At 41.0% G+C, this 18,908-nt stretch overlaps 1 protein-coding gene across 2 annotated transcripts in view; it reads left to right on the top strand.

Annotated features, from left to right (window-relative positions):
• The window catches only part of ARHGEF28 (Rho guanine nucleotide exchange factor 28), a 256,291-nt gene that overhangs the window by 112,095 nt on the left and 125,288 nt on the right, over positions 1-18,908 (top strand). Inside the window, exon 1 of one of the 2 annotated variants that reach the window (XM_082834981.1) lies at positions 11,856-12,154. The exons of the other annotated variant lie outside the window; for it this stretch is intronic. Within the exon in view, the coding sequence (XP_082691107.1) occupies positions 12,070-12,154 (85 nt within the window). The 5' untranslated portion in view covers positions 11,856-12,069. Of the gene's footprint in view, positions 1-11,855; positions 12,155-18,908 lie in introns of those variants that run through there. 2 annotated transcript variants of the gene reach the window in all.

Here is an 18,908-nt window from a genome sequence, read left to right as displayed (position 1 = left end):
CTTTGGCTGCCCCATTGGAATACCAGCTGCAAACAAAGATGCATAAGCCATCACTGGATTGGCAAAGCCGGAAACGTCTTGCACACTCTTCTTCTGAAAGGTTGAATCTGAAAAAATAAAGCCGTGTGCCTGATTAGAAATTCAGATTTCCAGTTAAATGTTAAGTGTGTGCCTGAGGACTGTGAAACAAGAGTGCCAGGTCTCAGGTGGGTTACAGAAGCCCCTGGAGGGTGACACTCCTGCTCCCTCAGCAAGTGATATTCAAGTGTGAGTGAGGTTGTACGGGACAGCCCAGATTTAGTGACACTCATATTGAAACTGACTTTTCTGCAGTCATTTATCAGCCGCTGCCTGCACTGGACTGAAGATGACTTGAACTTTACCTGGCTCAGGCTGTGTATTGTATGACCATTTGGATGGAAAAATGAAGGATTGGTAAAACTGACGTGTTACGACAAGAGCTCGGAGCACGTTTAACATTCCCCGTGGGAGAAGGTGGTAGGGAGGTAGAGACCCTAGGGGCAGTGGTGGTGGAATCGGCTGGCATCCTCCTCCTGCCTGTGAAGTCTCGTACCGTGAAGTGCTGGGCCGGAAGTGGTGCCGTATCTGCTCTTTGGCTGGCGGAGAGAGAGGTTGATGCAAGTGCCGGAGGTTCTAAGCGTCATATTGTTACGCTTAGAAAAAATAAATTAGTTTTGTCTTTTGTAATTACAGAAGTGATAAATGCTCACAGTAGAAAAATTAGAAATTTTAGAATAGAAAAACAGCCCTATCATTCTGCCACCCCCAAAGCAGCTACTATTAAATTTTGGTGTGTTTACGTGATCATAGTTGTGATCGTGTAAACAATAGAATTCTATGTCCTGCTTTATTCACGTAACATTATATGCCATAAGTAAGCTTCATTTTAGAAGGTAGCTTAAAATGATGCTGTACATTTTTCTATGATTACTTTTGTATGAAGAAGGGAAAATGTCATAGATTCTTTCCACAAGTGTTTATCGACCAGGAAAACAAAACAAAAGCCTCCTTTTTATAATATGTATTGTTAATTTTACAGAGTGGCCCAATTGTCAGTACATGCTGAGGCTCGAATCCCAGTTATTGGTTAATGCCCTGGGTCACTTCCTTGCTGTTACTCTTCATTACTTATATGTAATATGAGAAAACCTCTTAGTGGGTGTTGAGGCTGGGAAGGTGGGCACTAGGGAGACAGATGAATCAAAGCTGGATGTGAAAGGAAACCTGACTTGATACCAGAAAAACTCATCCAGACGAGTCGGGAAGAGAAGGAAGCAGAAACAGAAACAAACAGTAGGAAGTGAGGTGTTTCAGGGTGCTCAACCCAGCTGACACAGACAAGACAGAGAGAAACAGAGACCCCGCATAGGAAGCTTAGGAAAACATCACCGAAGGGAAACTGGAAGGAAATGATTGGGAGATCCAAAGAACAGTCCCTCAGAACAGAATGTTAGGGGCAGCAGGAACTCTTTATCCAAGATCTGCTTTTGTGGGTGTGTCTGGGAGAGTCCAGGCCCATGGCTTTAGGTGGTGAGCTGGGTGGAGACGATACAGTCAACAGTGCTAGCCTGGCAAACCACCAATAAGTAGGACTAATTTTCTTCTTATACTAACTTAAAGTTTGGAAATGGGATTGATGCTACTAAGCTATAAAACCTTATAAAACAGCAATTTTAAGTTGCTTGGAAACATCTTGAAACTTTATTTGCAGAAGCAAGGTCCAAAATGTGGAATCTTAAGATCTAGGACCCATGTCACTGGAAGCTGGTCCTCTTTCGGCTGTGATTATTTCGTAACTCATGTGTATCTATGTTGAGATCTCGGAACTGTTGCATGAAACATGAAAGAAAAGAAAAAAGGAAAAAAAGGGAGAGGGAGTAACCTTAGCAGAGCTCTTAGCCTTCTGAAAAGTAAGTTTTCAAGCCTAATTTCTGGCAGGTCTCTCTTTATGCCCCAGGCTATAAAAGTTTTGGGTAGATTTTCTTCTTTTCTCTTCTGTTTTTGGGGTCATCTTTCCACCACAAACCAAAGCTTACCAGTGTTTCGGTTTTGAAATAAAGGGGCTGGGGCTGGAGAAATATCCCAAGAAGATCACTCGGAATGCACAGTTATTTGTAAAAGTTCTGATTCAGATTTTATTCCTTTCCTTCACTTCAATGAAAATTTCTTATTGCAGTTGTTGAGGTTTTAAAAATTGGTTTTGGTAGAAGAAATTGCCAACTTACTGGAATTCTGCTGAGTGGTGTAAGCTGAGTTTGGTTCTCTTATCACGAGTGTTCCGCCTTTTCTATTTGTGGTTTCATTCTCTGGATAAAATTCTCCTTGTGGAATGCGAATAAAGCATTTTTCTTTAAATTAGACAATTGGAATATTTATTGACAGACTTTTATCCCGTAAGTTAAAAAAGAACTTAGGGGTTTTCAGGTTAATATAATACTACAGACAAGGAAATGTGAAGGAACTAAAGTCTTATTGTAGGTATAATGTCTTCATGTTATCGTCTTTTCTTATAATTTTTTATGTTTTTTTTTTTTTTTTTTAAACAAGTCCCAAGGCTAGGAAGCTGTCTGGTCTAATGATAGGTCTAATGTTCTGCCTAGTTTTTGATCACAAATAATGTGTTTAAAAACAAAATAAAAGTGAGTTAAGATTAGGAGTCGCTAATTAATCTAAGTACTCTGTTATCTGAACTCTGCTTGCCCGTTGGAATTACCTTGGAGCTTTAACAAACAATCCTGAAGCCCTGGTCCCACCCCCACAGAAGTCTGACCTAATTGGCCTGAAGTGCAGCCTGTGTTGCAGGAGTTGTAGAAGCTTCCCAGGTGATTCTCAGGTACAGCCAAGGTTGAGAACCATGACATGGCTCCTTAAGGGAGCGCTGCTCTGCTGAAATCACTCTGACTTACTGGGTTTTCAGTGTGTTGGGAATTGGAGCATTGTGGTTCTACTTTTATCTCAGTTGGTTACAAAAGCAATTCATGGAAGCCCATTTGTATTAGGTTTGCAGACTTTTAATGATGATCCCCGTCAACATCATGGTAGATCCGTGGGAAAGGTAAAAAACAAAAAAAATTCATTGAAAGTTTCCTAAAGACTTGAACCTAAATGAGATGATTAAACCTTTAAAGGTTATTTTCAAACATTAGGAAGGAATCAAGTGATTGTAGTTTGCGGTCACATTCATTTATTGGACTGAAGAGGTGCACAGTTCGGGATGAAGGGAGTGGACGGTTGTTTACACCAATGTCATAGGGCGTTACAAGGAGGCCTGATGTTTGACAGTAGTACCAACCTAGCTGTCGTGTATTCTAAATCACCTTTTTCTTTCATGTCACAAACCAACTTAATTTCTGAAATGTAATCTAGGAGGGGGAAAAAAATGACAGTTCTTTCTCTGAACTCTAAATGTTTCATTCTCCAAAACAGGATCCTCAACTCCAAACAAACCAGCTTAGTGAATAATTCCAGAGCTTCTGTCCCTAAAGGTTCTGTTTTGATTAAATCAAATCATTATAAATTTCAAACAAGTATAAAATCTTAAGGAAACTACAACTACCTTATAAAACATGAAACAAAGAAAAATATGAAATACATCCTGGAAATAGTATTTGTAAATGCTTTTTGTGGAAAGTTAAATTTCCACTTAAGGATTTTGTCCCCTTTTCTTTTGTTGAAACACTTGGGAATACCTGTGTGTGCAGACGGTTAATGAAAGAATTGCCCGCACAGGGGAATCCTTAGGTTTCGGGCTTGATTGCAGTGTCAGTGTGTTTAGGCTTGCTGAGTACCCAGTGGTTAATCCCTTGGAAGGGACTTTAGGGCAATTAAGATTCTGGTTAGCTTTCATTGCCAGGCAGCACGAGCTCTTATCACTTTATTGGGACAATTTGCTGTAACTTTTAGAGTGCCTAATTTGGAAGACATTTTTATGAAACATGGCCTCTTACTTCAGTCATGGGCAAGAAATCCAACAGAACTTATTCTTCTTATTCAATATGAGATTCTTCAGAAGAATACGTGTAAAGCATAGGAAAGAAGTGATGCAATCATATGCTGAATACGAGAGCCCGGGGTAAATAGTCTTTTGTTTCTTCATAACATTTAAAATAACAAACAAAAAACAGAATCAAGAGTGAAGTTAAAGGTGTCCAGAATTTTGAAGCAAACTTTGAGGAAGCGAGCTGGGCTTCATCCAGATTCTTGAGATTTATCTACCATTAGGTTTCTGCTGATCTAACTGAAGTAGACTTACCTACCCCCCAAGTGTCCAATGGGGGCTCCTCATTAGGGTTAACTCTTAGGAACATGTTAACCCCAAAGTGACACTATTTGTTTCTGAGAAATTACAGTTATTTTTAGCATATAATCTTTCAATGTCTAATTAGTTCCCTCAGAGCTACATGGGAACTTCACTTCAGAACTTAAGCAAAGGGAAATAGAGTTTTATGCATGACTTGAATTCTACGTATCTGAATAAGCAATGCACACTTTCTTTGAGCATGAATCCCACAAATATTTAATGAACATAGAGTCTGTACATTTTGTCCCCATCCTTTAACACATTTTTACACTTTATTTTGTAGAACAGTTTTAGATTTACAGAAAAGTTGCAAAGATGGTACAGAGAGTTCCCATACACCCAGCCCCCTAGACTCCCCTAGTTTCCCTTATTATTAACATCATATATTATAATGGTATATTTTTTAAAATTAATGAACCAGTTTTGATACATTATTATTGACTAAAGTCCATCCTTTATTTAGATTTCCTTAGTTTTTATCTAGTTTCCTTCTTCTGTCCCAGGATACCATATTACATTCAGCTGTGTTTCCTTAGGCTCCCCTTGGCTGTGAGAGTTTCTCAGACTTATTTTTGATGATCTTGACATTTTTGAGGAATACTGGTCATGTATTCCATAGAATGTCCCTTCATTGGTAATTTTGGGGTGTTTTCTCTATCATTAAACTGAGGTTATGGGTTTGGGGAGGAAGACCACAGAGGCTAAGCGCCATTTCCATCACATTATATCAATAGCATATAATATCGGCATGACTTGTCAGTGTTGATGATGACCTTGATTACCTGGTAGAGCTAGCGTTTGTCAGGTTTCTCCACTGTAAAGTTACTCTTCCCCACTCCTCTTCCCATATCGTGTTTTTTGAAAGGAAGTCATGATGTGCAGCCCACACTTTAGGAATGAGGAGTTATCTGTATGCTTCCCTGTGGGCAAAGTGTCTAAAACTATTTGGAATTCTTCTCCATGGGAGATTTTTATCCCTCTCACTTATTTATTCAGTCATTTATGTCAGTATAAATTCATGGATATTTATTTTACACTTTGGGTAGTCATCTAGTACTACTCTATTCAGAGTGTTCTAGCTTTGGTGATGAGGGACTCTTTCAGTTGGCTTCTGTGTCCTTTCTACATATTCCTGTCATTGTGGGGTTTTATCTTAGGGTGGTGAATATTCTTTACGATACTGTAATGGTAGATACACGACACTGCATTTGTCAAAGCCCATAGAACTTTATGGCACAGAGAGGAAACTTCAGTGTGTGCAAATAAAAAATCAAGAGGTTGGAGGATCCTGTGATGGAACACAAAATGTAGCAAAACAACCTAATTGTACTAAAAACTTTGGAAACAACCTCACTGTAGAGGATGGGAGCAGGGTACAGACCTCAGTAACTTTGGAAATGAGTAGAGTCTGTAAGAATAAAAGCAAAAGAAACTGTACATAAGCATGTCTTCTAGGTGAGAAAGTTGTTTCCCATAGGGGTACAGGTTAACATTTCTGATACCACTATTAATATATACTGGAAATAAGTAAGTCAATGGATGATGGAGAGTAGGTGTCAGGTTTTTCACTATTGGAGTGGGAGTTTACAGAGAAGCAAGCGGAGGAGGCCAGAATGATCCATGTGCTAATGAATGAGAGATGTGGACATCACTATGTACTCATGATTAGTTAAAATAGATACACATGGTTGCGTATGGAACTATTTGTAGGTACGTGTATATACCTAGGTTAGGACACACATATTTCATTGCTGTGTCAGTTGAGAGGGCCTAGAAGCAGCAATACTCCAGTAGCATATACAAGATGAGCCCACCCTTTAAAAAAAACCCAAACACACAGGATTATCCATCACATTTTGTGTGAATTTCAGCTTCAGAACTGTAGGCTTGATGACACTTATATTAAAACGATTTAAATTCTTTGCTCTTTTAACTTATTTACATGTGAATGACCGTAAAAGTCTATAGAACAATAGGTTGAACTTTGATGTTAAAATTGATTTTAAAAAAAGTTTGTGAATAAGTCCATATCATGTAAGAAACTTTTTCCGAAGGTTTGGAAAAATTAAAATTGGAACATTATCAGAAAAAACTTCAAATGTAATCATAGATGTTGCTTCCCTAGGTGCCTCAGCTCTTCCTACTATGAAGAATTTTTTTTCTCCTCAGGCTGTAACAAGATACTTTCCTCCCCCTCCAACCTTTCTCTGTCCAGACTTATGGCCCATAACCTGGACATGTAAGGGACCCTTACATTTACTATCCACAGCTGCCTCTTCAGGACAAATTCAAAATTCTTCATAATGTATCATTCAGAAAAACTTAGTGAATTTGTCCTAATTCTTTCCTTTCAGGTTGTGCCCGGGAACTTCAGTGTTTAAGACAAAAAGAGGTCCACCAAGGATCTTTATTTCCTTAAGAGAATCAGCTAAGTAGAACCTGTATCTGTAGCAATACTAAATGCTGGTGGAGGCTTTGACAACATAATTCTTTAATATGTTACTTGGGTCAGAAAATCTATTATTTTCCTATCCTGAAGTGTTTTTGAGAATTTTTTTCTCTTTTTGTATTACATGTGGGTATATCATAATACAGGTAATTTCATTTGTTGGACTTCTAGGTTGTGTCTGGGGTTTTTTTCCCCCTTAGATAGTAGGATGACATAATGGGGCTTATCAGAACTTTCGGAGGGGCATGCAGAGTTTTTGTTCAAATAAATCAAGGTAATTAAGGTAGATAAGAAGTAAAACATATTGTTATTTTTAAAGTAAGGTGGTATTATGAATGGTGGCACCCTGGGTTTCTAATTTATGACCACCATTGTACCATGCTCCTACTTCATGTCTATTTTATGTGAATCCAACTTTATAGGCTCTATTAAAAAAATACAACAGGGAGGGGAGATAGGGAGAAAAATAATCATTTGAACCTCAGGTGGTTCTACACTCAGTGAGTGTAACAGCCCTGAGTGAGCATGAGGCTGGACGTGAATGTGCGCTTCCCTCCCTGGGGCTCACAGTGAGTGCATCTTACGCGTGGATGTGAGCTGTGCTTTTAAGACCTTTGTTTTCTGTAAAACATGGCCTCTCAGTGAAAGCCAACCATTTTTTTTTTTTTTTTTTTGCGGTACGCGGGCCTCTCACTGTTGTGGCCTCTCCCGTTGCGGAGCACAGGCTCCGGACGCACAGGCTCAGCGGCCATGGCTCACGGGCCCAGCCGCTCCACGGCATGTGGGATCTTCCCAGACCGGGGCACGAACCCACGTCCCCTGCATCGGCAGGCGGACTCTCAGCCACTGCGCCACCAGGGAAGCCCAAGTCAACCATTTCTTCTGGTGCCCGACCGAGGTAACGATGTTCTCCAGCAAAGAACTCTTTCTGTTGAACTTAGAGTGATGACATGGTGCCTTCAAAGAGGTTTTTGAGGAAGACTTTGATCATCTCTGACTTTCACCTAATGCTGGAACTTGAACTACGTGAAATTGTCACTGTTTAGGCTGAAATTATCCGGGATAGGCTTGTCCTTGCATCATGGGTCCTGCTGCCTTTTGTCTGTATTTTTTTAAATTATTATTATTATTTTCCCCAAGAATCATGTTTAACAGTGTTAAAAACTGTAGTCTCTGGTGGTCAAACAATGGAGCAGAAAAGCAAAACAAATCCTCCTCTTTCTGTCTCAGTATGATTTCCTTGGAACTTCTTTTCATTTTGCCGTGTCTCTGTTTTGAAAATCAAGCTATTACTCTTGAGATAAAGATAAGAATCTTTCAGTGTCTATAATATAGGAGAGAAATATAATGAAAGGGAAACTTTATTTACAGTTAACATTTAAACTAAAACTTAGTGAAACCGTATGTCCTTTACTGTTATAATCTCATTTGATCCTTACAACTCTTTGAAGTATAGATATCCCATTTTATAGGAAACAACTGAGGATCAGAAGGTATGAGTGACTTGGTGAGGACCACTAAGTAAATAAGTGACAGAGTCCAGATATATAGATCTTCCTTGACTTATGATGGGGTCATGCCCCAATAAAACCATCATAAGTTGAAAATATCATAAGTGAAAAATGCATTTAATAAATCTAACCTGCTGAGCGTCCGCTTTCTATCCTGTTCCATTGATCTATCTTTCTGTTTTTGTGCCAGTACCATACCGTCTTGATAACTGTAGCTTTGTAGTATAGTCTGAAGTCAGGGAGCCTGATTCCTCCAGTTCCTTTTTTCGTTCTCAAGATTGCTTTAGCCTAGCATATTTTAAATGCTCAGAACACATCCATTAGCCTACAATTGGGCATCATCATCTAACGCAAAGCATATTTTATAATAAAGTGTTGACTATCTCGTAATTTATTGAATACGGTCATGAAACTGAAAAACAGAATGATTGTATGGGTACAGAATGGCTGTAAGCATAGAGGGTGTTTACCCTCATGATCGTGTGGCTGACTGGGATCTGTACTCGCTGACACTGCTCGGCCTCATGACAGAGTGTCATAGGGCATATCGCCAGTCTGGGAAAAGATCAAAATTCAGAATTCCAAGTCCAGTTTCTACTGAATGCGTGTTGCTTCTGCACCATCGGTAAAGTCGAAAAATCCTAAGTTGAACCATCATAAGCCGGCGACCATCTATATAGGTCTCCAAAATCCCGTACTTTTTCTTTTCAGCTTGAGTCTCCTTAAAAATATGAATGTAAAACACAGTTTTTGTCCTCAAGGAATTTTGGATCCCATTGGAGGATAAGAAAACTGTACAAGTACTGTAATTTAACTTGAAATATAAATACTCTTCTAGGGAGGTTCAGTTTTATCATTGTTGAGAGGTAGGTGACAGCCTGTGTCCTGGATAATTGAGACTTTATGGAGGTTGTTTTCTAAGTAAAGGATTTTCTAATTAGAGTGGGCACAGTAAGGCTGATGAAATCATTTACATTCTTATGTTGTCATGGTTGTATGATATCTGGTGAGAAAGTGGCCTTGGGGATATATCATTGAATTCTGCCAACTGCAATTGCAATCAGCCCGTCAGAGAAAGCAAAGAAATTAAGCCGTTGAATATGAATGAGATGTAAATAACATCTTGAATTAATTTAAATGCAATCACATTGACCCAATGCTGGGACAAACTCAATTACTGTAGAAAACAAGGAGGATAAATGACCCATATTCAGGAGAAATTCTTTGGTAAGAAAACGAGTTGGCCTAAAAAAGACTGTCAACGCAATATTTGATACTCCACTTTTTATGTTAACTATGCACACTGCTGGTCAGTAAACTCAATTTATTCTTTAAACCATGTCCATAAATAATAAAGCAAGTGAAATTGGAAAGTCTCTTGTAGGGTTTCTCATGTGTACTGGTTGGGTAATTCTAGTAGTTTTATTGCCAGAATAATTTCTATTTCAACAATCAGTTGATATGGAATTGGTCAACAAGGACTGTGCTTTGGGGATAATTAGATTGAGATTCACCTACCTGGCATCTCAACTCAAGAACTGCATTTTACAAAGTTCTTTCATATCTCTGCATTGTCCTGAAGGTCTTCTGGCCTGTCTCTGACGCTTAAGAGAGGAGCAGCCCACTCCAGTAGTTTGTTGACCTGGGATTTATCCCAGGTTTAGTGGCTCTAAAACTTTCCTTTGCATGATAATGAGAAAGATAACAGTATTTCCTGACCCAGTACCTTCATTTCCAAATGGTGCTTGTCTACACTTGTGGAGGTTCCCTTCCTAGGGTCTCTGGACATCTCTCAGGCAGGCAAGAGTTCTGTGCACACCCCAAGTATTGTAGGGAGCCTTAGAGAACAAAGGGTTTTCTCCACCCAACAGTACTGCTGTTTGCAAACGTAGACACTGTTATGATGAATAAAATGCAAATATATATTTAAGCACTTTACCAGAGTTCGCATAGCATTTTTTTTTTTTGCTCAAGACACACACTTCAATTAGCAGATGTTTACTAAAAATATTACAACTGTCATATAAAGATGCTTCGTCTACGGGTTGGGACTTAACTGTGTAAATCATTCATTCGTTTAGCGGCTGCCTACAGTGTTCTAAGTCCTAAAACTGAGAATGAATGGAAACCCATTCACAAGATTTTATCTATTTTCTTATAGAAAGTTGTGTATGGACTAAAACTCTCTTACCTGATAGTAGAGTTGAGAGTAATTTTTCCTTACAGTTGCTCCAGCTGAGTAAGAAAAATATGTACTTATTCTTCAAATAAAAGGTCACAAAGTAGAGAATATATTTTTTGTTTTAATTTACTTGTGATGCTTGTCATTACATAGCTTATAGCTGGTCTACTTGTATGCTATATTTACATAGCAACCCATATGAACACAGAGGTGACGTATGTAATTCTGATTTCCTTCGCATCTAGCTGTACCCCTCACCCAACCCCAGCCCAGTCAGACAGGGTTAGCTATCAGGGAGCAGGTTACGCATCTGTTTTCTCACACAGCATGGCACGAGAGTGCCAACGATTTTTGAAATAATTGAAGTAAAGAGATGAATGTTAATTAAGACACATATTGTCATGTTCCAGGTCTGCAGAGTTGAAAGGATCCTCACGTTGTTTCCACTCTCCTTTAGTTTATTTGGCCGTCAGATGCCCTCAAAACAAAAGACAATACTTCTGTGAAAAGAAATGCTTAAAAGAGACTCCCGTATGAGACTCGGGATCTACTTCTTTTCTGCTGCAGACTTTGGCTGCCTTGCTGGCCCATGTATCTGTGCGCCTGCCGGTGGGGGTTTAGAGAAGTAAGTTTGAGCAGTGTCAACGATTTATGGGGAGGCAGTAATGGGCTTCTACTGAATGCTAATTACTGACGAGTTGTTCAGGGAGACTGTGTAAGAACTGTTGGTTTGTGGTAAATTAGTCGCTAGCTCCATTGAGATGGACTGCGAGTTTAGATCAGAGCCCCAAAGGCGCCCAGCTCCTTGTGATGGATGGCCAAACTTGGTGACAATTTGAGAAAAAACGCCCCAGTTGTGCTGAACGGTAAAGTGGATGACTTTACATGAATTTAATAAGTACAATTCTGGTTAAAAGTTAAAGCTTCCAAGCCCTTTTGGATTAAAAGGATGGGGAGACTGGATTGTTAAATGAATTATCAGAGTTGCTTTGGCTCTTAGATCTGAAAAGCTGCCAATGGTATGAAAGAATAGATTGCTCTGGAAAAATACCTGCCCTGAGTATGACGGCCTTTATTTGTCTGTGTACTGGAGCTTTCTGGCTGTCCACACGCATAAACCTCAACCTTTATCTCATGCTGCACAGGGTGGCTTTTCTGAGAAATGATCCTCTAGCTCCCGACCAAAACAGGCGTCTGCATTGGGAGGGTTTTCTTGAGTGTCAGGCGGCTCTCTTTCAATTCGCGGTTACCTTTTTTTCTTCATTTCCATTTCCAGCAACGAGAAGAGAGTTAATGATTCATTTGCTCCCAGTGACCTTTTGAATAACTGGACTGCGGTGTACCAGTACCACTCTGAGCTGCTGTGCTCGCCTCTTTTAACTTTCGCAGTTTGACTTGCATATTTATAGCCTCCTTCTTGGTCTACATGCCTGAACGCCTGAAGGAAGCAAAACATTTATTGCCTCTCCCTCCCGGTGTTCGCAGCTTTCACCCAGCCCCATTCCTTCCTTTTACATCACACGGGAGACTCGCCTCCTGGCTGGGGATGTCCGAGTTCTTCCTGAGTCTCTGCTGTTGAATCTGTTGATTTCATCAAGACGAAAAGATGGATTCTGACTCGGACTCACCTTTTAACTACTCGTGGCCTTCCTTCCCCACAATGAAGATTCGACGGAGGGCGTCCAAACAAGGTAGATCGCGCGATCTTTTACTACCCCCAGAGCCAAGCCAGGCATCTTCCTAGTCTTACCTTTCTTTTCCTCGTTGCTTTGCAAGACTCTTTCTGATAAGTGCATGTTTATACATGTCTTTATAAAACTCTTATAAATATTTTATAGATAGACTTCTAAGGTAAACCTACTCATCCTTCTTGTGTTCCTTTCACTTTAAATCTTCCTTTGTGCTGTATTGTGCATGCGCTATTCCTTTAAAAAAAAAGGGGGGGAGTTTAGTACAAGGTAAATGTTTCGGATTCATTTGCTCAGTTACCTTGGTGTTACCTTGACAATAAAGTGTCTTGTTGATTTAAATGTGTCTGGTCTTTGTGGGGTGTGCAGAGAACTATGCGTGCGCTTAGTACCTGGTGTCCGCTGCATTTGTGTTTTAGTTTTCAAGTGTGTGCTAATTAAAAAAGTTTTTTTATACCTAACAAAATTCTTTCTTTTCTCCTCTACTTTCTTGATTTTGTAGATGCTCTAAGGAAGGGATTTTAAGAAAGTAATTTCAATAAGAAAGCCTCTGTTTCTCCAGGGGATGCAATCACATATTAAAAAGTTTATTAACGGTAATTACCAAGTATGCAAAACGCTTTACTGCCAAAGGCAGAAGAGCTATTTATTTGCAGCGTGATAATAATGGAGTGGCTTCACGCTGCTTATTCCCCCTCACCTGCAACCCACTCTTGTGGTGCAGGTCTTGGAAACCAAGGGACAAGTTGGTGTTAGGGAACAGCGGAGGTTGCCTGAGCATCCGGTGCACCATCCCCAGCAGATGGTGATTGTTGCCTTCTGAGGTTTATCAAAACTAGAAAGGTAGTGAGTAGCCCTTTCTTGTGTTGTAGAGGGACTTTATGTGGTTATGTTTTTAGTTCAAACAGAAACATTTTTGTAGAGGGACTTTATGTGGTTATGTTTTTAGTTCAAACAGAAACATTTTTGTGAGCTTATAAGTAGAAGAGGTGTTTCTGAAAGTGGGCCGCCTCTGTAGCTTTGTCCTGGGGGAGCAGAATTCTCTCTTGAGAACAGAATGACCAACCGTATCACCCTGTGCTTTACCTGGAGAAAAATGGAAGCTGGCGGTCGTCACCGTACCTGTTTCATTTCAAGGCTTCTTTTTCCTTCTAAAATAAAATGGAGGTGCGTGTGTGTGTGTGCGCGCGCACGCATGCGTGTGTGTTTGCTCTTGGCCTGGGATCAAGGCTGATCCCAGGAATACAGTGGGTTGACTCTCTAGGGATAGTAGAAAGCCTCGCTCTGAGCAAACCTCCCACGCTGTTCATTGCCATTCTTGAAATTCTATCACTGGGGACTTAACACATTTGTACAACATTCTATTTTCCTTATATTCTATTTTAAAATGTAATTGCTTCTTCTTTGGGGGTAAAGGGCCATGATATAAATGCAGCTTACCATTAATTGTTTCGGGGGGAGGGGAGTATCTATAGGGCGCACAAATGTGTGCATGTGAAAGCAAGCTCAGACTCAAATGGAAAATGGAGTAAAATGTTAACAATAGGTAAATCTGGGTAAAGAGGATGTATTGGTGTCCGTTGTGCTATTCTTATTCTTTCAACTTTTCTGCAAGTTTGAAATTGTTTCCAAATAATTTTTTAAAAACTTTTAAATGACTTCTGAGAGGGGAGATACACGAAGTCCTTAATTCCTTAGAGTGAATATTATTAGTTCTTGTACATGGAGAAATTCTTGAGGGCAGGTAGCAGTTCTGTAAGACTACTGAATCTTTGTGCTAATTCTCATCCAGTTAAATTTGAGGAATAATCTGCTTTATATAGTTTTGTGTTTATATTGCCTGGCTAGCAGATTGGATGCCTGTGTTGTAGGGAGGCCTCGTTAGGTAGCCTAACAGCCTGGAGAGATGTGGGATTAATGATTAGGAGGCCAGTGGAGAACCTTGAGAGTCCAGTGGAGTTGTAGGGAATGCGTTAATCACATTCTCCTTTGAAATCCAAAGCTGGAACGCAGCCAGTTTGAACTACAGCAGAAAGTCATAACATAGCCATGTATAAATTAAACTCAATTCAAGTGAAAGCAGGTACCTGGGATTTGAAAATGATTAACTATTTGCCACTAATAAGCAAAGGACAAGTGAAACTAAGATTGGTAGCAGAGAGCTGGGGATGGTCAGACTGTGTCCCATGCTTCCTTTGTCTGTTAAGTGATGACGACCTAGGTGTGAAGGGTGGGTTTGGTCACACTGTAATGTCAGCTGGACGGAATCCCAGAACCATAGACATTGCAGCCAAAAGGGCCTTAGGAATGACCAGGCCCAACCACCTCATTTTATAGGTGGGTATGATGCGGCCCAAAGAAGTGAAGTGATGGGGAATCATTTGAGTGTTCAGCGAGCATGTCCAGAGTGCCAGGTGCTTCCTAGAGGGTGGGACGAAATAGTGATCCAGACCGATACTGTCCCTGCTTACAGGGATCTTAAGCATTTGGAATGGATCCTACCTCTCCCCGGATACAGATGTTCCACCTTCATATAGTAGAAGAAACACCAAGGAACCCGATTTTTTTCAGTTCCGTGGTTAGGTTGTGAAAAGCTGTGGTCTCTTGTCCCTTATTCTGTCAGTCTTTAAAACTAAGGTGGCTTGAGTTTCTTCCTTAGTCTTTCCTTCCTTCTAATCATCACCGACATCATTCTCAGGACGTGGGTTCTGGTCTCCTGGGAAATCGTGAAGGGGTGTTGAGGGCTTGGGATTTCTGGCTTATTAGCAAACCTTTCACTTTTGGTCAGAAATATTTTTTATCCTCTCTTCTTTTTTGTGTCCTGATCCTCCTTGTTAGTATTCTCTTTCTTTTAATATCCCCTCCTGCCTTATTATCACTGTTCTTTGATAGACACACATACACATTACCGGTTTGTTTCGAGAGGTGAAAATTTAGAGGGTTTGGTAATAAGAGGAAAATTGGATTAGCAGAAACCCATCAATACTTATATATTAACTAAAAACCACATCTACTACTTTCTTGAAACCCATCAATACTTATATGTTAACTAAAAACCACATCTACTACTTTCTTATCCTTATTCCCTCAGAAGGAAAGAGAAAAAGATCTAACTTAAAAGCAACGCCTTTGGAAATGACTGGTGTCTAGAGGGGAATGTGATGTAAGCAGAGGGTGAAAGCAGTTAAAACCAAACTACCCAAAATGTATTCCTGGGATCTCAAAGTTGCCCTTTGTCATATTGTGGGCAGCCCAGGACAGGCTGTACTGGAAACTGAGTGGTTAATGATTGGTGTGGGCCAGAATCCACGACTGTCCACTTCAAGGACTCCAGGAATGCCTGGATTTTTGTTTTGTTGGTTTCAGTAGGAGAGTCAATGAAGACATTTAATATTTACTAATGAAAAATTTTTAAATATAGGGATTGGACGTCACCTAAGTTCCCCATAATTGTTGTCTTTAAAATGCATTTTTAGTATGAATCATCAGGTCCCAGAAAGTGTTGAGCTCTTCTTCTCTTTGTGCCTTTCATCCACTTATGCCGTGTGTCTCATTCTCTCCTACTCCAGCTCATATCCATCATATGCCTCTGTAATGACACAAATGTGAAAGACTGCTTTTTTTTTTGCTGATGCAAGAGGCGATGCCTATTTGCAAACTGAACAACCTTGAAGAGCTTAGATAGGACCAAACTTTCTGTAGTCATAGTCAAAATAACTAGTAGGTGTGTACTACTTTATTAATCATAATAACCATTGTTTACTAAGCTGTGGTAGGTGCTTTATACTTATAACATTTGATTCTCAAAATAACTCAAGATACCGTCCCTGTTTTACAGTTGAGGAAACTGAGGTTTAAAGAGTTTTAAAGTTATGTCCAAGTCCATACCAAGAAATACAGGGAACAGAGAGCATGGTAACATAAGGTGAATGGCATTCCTGCATTGTACACAAGGTGGTTTCCACGTGTGTTGTCTTATAAAAGGCCTGTATGTCAGGTGCCAGCTTCATTTATTAGTTTGGGGCTCTGAGGCTCAGAGAAATGAGTTGCCCAAGATCAGGGCCAATAAATGCAGAGCCAGACCTGCAACAGGACATAGTCCTTGACTTTAAAGGTTTTGTTCTTCCCAGTGTGTCTCACCACCTCTTAGTAGAGGTAAGGGATGGTGAATTCAATGGGTAGCTGTCTTTTTTTTTTTATTATTTTGCGGTACGCGGGCCTCTCACTGTTGTGGCCTCTCCCGTCGTGGAGCACAGGCTCGGGACGCGCAGGCCCAGCGGCCATGGCTCACGGGCCCAGCCGCTCCGCGGCATGTGGGATCTTCCTGGACCGGGGCACGAACCCGCGTCCCCTGCATCGGCAGGCGGACCCTCAACCACTGCGCCACCAGGGAAGCCCTGGGTAGCTGTCTTATATTCAAAAGGTGCCACTGTATCTCACCATTGTAGCTTCTCCCTGTCCTGTGCATCTTGGACTAGGAATAGAGGTGGCAGTGGACACTGGGGAAGTAAAATGTTAGTGCTATTCCTATATCTTGTTACATCCACACACATATGTATCTAGTACCGACACACATCGTTGGCTTGTGAGGGAAGAGATGAATGGATGACTGGAGCATTGGATAGTCGGGTGAGGGGCAGAAGAGGCAGGATGAACTGAGAAAAGGATGGTAGGGGAGCGGTTCCAGTGTATCCTGGAAGCTTCCCAGGTTTGTCCCAGACAGAGAAAGATACAGTCCGAGAGAGTGAGTGTGCTGGGAATGGAGATAAGAATCATGAGACCACTGTCTTGGTCTATCTCATGAGCTCATTTAGTGTTTGGAGAGCAGGTACCCAATCTGAAAAATAATCCCTGACCTGGTACGTATTAAAGGTATGATGACATTTCAGAAGGTTTAATAATTTTTAGAAGTGAGTTACTTTTGTCTCATGGACTTACTTGTTTTCTTCCTGTTTCCTGCCCTCCCTCCCTCCCTTCCTTTCTTTCAAGAAGTTTTATTACATACATACACAGTTTCATGTGCATGTATGTATCCCATCTAGAAATTCCCCAAAGGATGCCTGAATACCATAGGAGGAGTAAGTCACTACAGAAATCCTTCTTAAGGAAGAGAAACATTTTCCTAAAGGTGACATAACCTACTAAGGTTTCGTTGACTCACAATGAAGACAGATAACCTCACGTGGAGCAGTTTCAATTTCAGACTCTGCCAGGAGGCCTACCTTTGTCAGCCTGGGAGAGGAGGCCCATTACAAGCCTGTTGCCAAACCACATAGCTACATATTTGAAACTGACTTTTTCCCTTTATTTTGAGTTCGTTCAAATTCTTAGGCAAGATGCATTTCTCCATTAATTCCTGTCAGTGGAAAGGAGGCACTATTCTAATTTATCACCCCATGTTCAAGAGATTCCTGCCTACCACTCCGGTTTTGGGGAAGGACCAATGGTTGTTTATTCAGATATATTAATTAAGGCAGAATGTGATAAGTCCAATAGGGGAGCTCAGGACAAATTACTGTCAAAGTTCAAGGTGAAGAGACCAGTTCATGTTGAGGGCATCATGAAAGGGATGTCATTTCAGTAGCCTGGGGTGAACTGGTGGGGTTTTAATAGACTGTCCTTCCAAGCAAATGGGCAGAGTCCGGCATACATAGAGTGTATCAAGGTGATGGACGACAGCCCGGGCTTGTGTGCTGTTGATTCATGGGGCATGGAAACGCAGAAAGGGGCCAGATGTTAGCTTGGCCTGGAGAGTTGGTTTTGTCTGCCTCACATTCTCTTGCCCTTCACTGAACAGCACACACATTCTTTAGTGGGCGGCCCCTCCGCTGCTCTGGCCGTGGGTCCAAATGATGCTGCCACCTTCTCATATGACCTTGCCTTCCTGGATGCAGTGGGGTGGGCGTCCCACCCAGGTAGCCCGATCACAACACTCCTCCTGCCTGGACACAGCTGTTGTCCCAGGGTGGGCGCATGATCTCCACTTGGTAAATCAGTGTGTTTCCTTGGTATTCTTCAAACTGGAATTCGGAGGGAGATGTCTTCCTTCTTGGGTAGCAGCGCTGGAAGGGTGGGAATGGAAGCCGTTGGCTGGGAGAAAGCAGTCTGTAGTAGGAGGAAATACTGCGCACGTGTGAAGAGAAGCAGTCTTGTGGTAGGGTCCTCGTTCTAGCCCTTGGGGGCCTGTTGCTGCCAAGATGCCCCCCTCTCAAGGCTTGGATATCAAACTCCTTCAGTTTTGGAGTTGCCCTCACATGGCTTCAGTAAATCTTTCCCCTCCCCCTTTCACTTGTTGTTTAGCAAGTTCAGGTGACTATTTCTCCCTCTTCCAACTAGAAATCTCTAACTTGCCCTTTAAGATGCAGCCCGAGGATCCTTTTTCTGGAAGCCTCCCGTGAATTCCCTTGAGTTCATCGTTCTCTCCTGTGTGCCACTCTGGCTCATGTATATTTTGATAACAGCCCTCACATTACTGTATCACAACTATTATTTAGTGTCCCTCACCCCTAAGACACTGAATTCCTTGAAGGTGGAGCCTAGCTGACCTGTTTCACATCTCCAATAGCTGGATCACAGAAAGCAGGCAGTAAGTAGTGAAAGTTTTACTACACTACACTCAGATGCTTTTCATTTTGCCTGTATTTCTCTATTTTATCTATAATAGATATGATCTTTCTTATGAAGTCCTACCCTCTAGACAATGGGGACAGGAAAGGGTATATTTTAGTCTAACATAGAAAACTTGGTCCGATGCAAT

Source organism: Leucopleurus acutus (genome assembly GCF_964270905.1).
Source record: "Leucopleurus acutus genome assembly, chromosome: 3".
NCBI lineage: Eukaryota > Metazoa > Chordata > Mammalia > Artiodactyla > Delphinidae > Leucopleurus > Leucopleurus acutus.
Note: the sequence above shows the minus strand (reverse complement) of the source record. Positions and strands in the feature narration are given on the sequence as shown.